The sequence below is a fragment of the Cariama cristata genome, unplaced genomic scaffold (assembly GCF_000690535.1).
Source record: "Cariama cristata isolate BGI_N322 unplaced genomic scaffold, ASM69053v1 scaffold40695, whole genome shotgun sequence".
In the NCBI taxonomy this organism is placed as follows: Eukaryota; Metazoa; Chordata; class Aves; order Cariamiformes; family Cariamidae; genus Cariama; species Cariama cristata.
The window spans coordinates 15,887-16,410 of record NW_009618839.1 but is presented as its reverse complement, the minus strand read 5'-3'; the positions used below and the strand labels follow the sequence as shown (position 1 = coordinate 16,410).

The following is a 524-nucleotide window of genomic DNA, read 5'->3' as shown; positions in this document are numbered from 1 at the left end:
GGGGCAGTGCTGGTGGCAGTGCCATACGCGTGGAGCTGCCTGCTCCCACCCTGTGGGGACACACGCAGTCTCGCACCCCGTTTGCGTGGAACAGCACGCGTTTGGGATACAGTATGCCATCCAGAAAGGCACCTTGGGCTTAATTCATATTTGAACGCCAACTGCTTTCCACTGCAAATCTGCAGGAAGAAAATGTGTGCCTTTGTGGCCCCCTAAACTGGGTATTTTTGCTAGTAGAAGCCCTGTGTGGGGCTGTGTCTCCCCAAGCGCGTAGCCAGAGGGGCTGTTGTCCCCTTTAGCTCAGCGTGTGACCGTGGGGAAACAGCACAAAGATAATAACTTATCCACATGCGTTTTTCTTCCCTCCAGCTGATAGACCGAGCCACCAGCCCTCGTGATGAAGGCGATCCCAAAGCTGAGCAGAAGACCCTGGAGGAGAGCTGGCAGGACTTGGCCTTGATTAAGGCAACACCAAAACCCCCCAAGAAGCAGAGAAGGGAAGACCCCAGCGAGGCTCTGCTCTC

The 524-nt window shown here is 55.5% G+C and overlaps 1 protein-coding gene across 1 annotated transcript in view; it reads left to right on the top strand.

Annotated features, from left to right (window-relative positions):
- Nucleotides 1–369: 369 nt before the first annotated feature.
- The window catches only part of MIEF2 (mitochondrial elongation factor 2), a gene marked incomplete at its 5' end in the record, with an annotated part of 2,081 nt that continues 1,926 nt past the window's right edge, over nt 370–524 (top strand). The window contains one exon of the mRNA XM_009701011.1: nt 370–524. This exon is cut by the window's right edge and continues 2 nt beyond it. Within this exon, the coding sequence (XP_009699313.1) occupies nt 370–524 (155 nt within the window).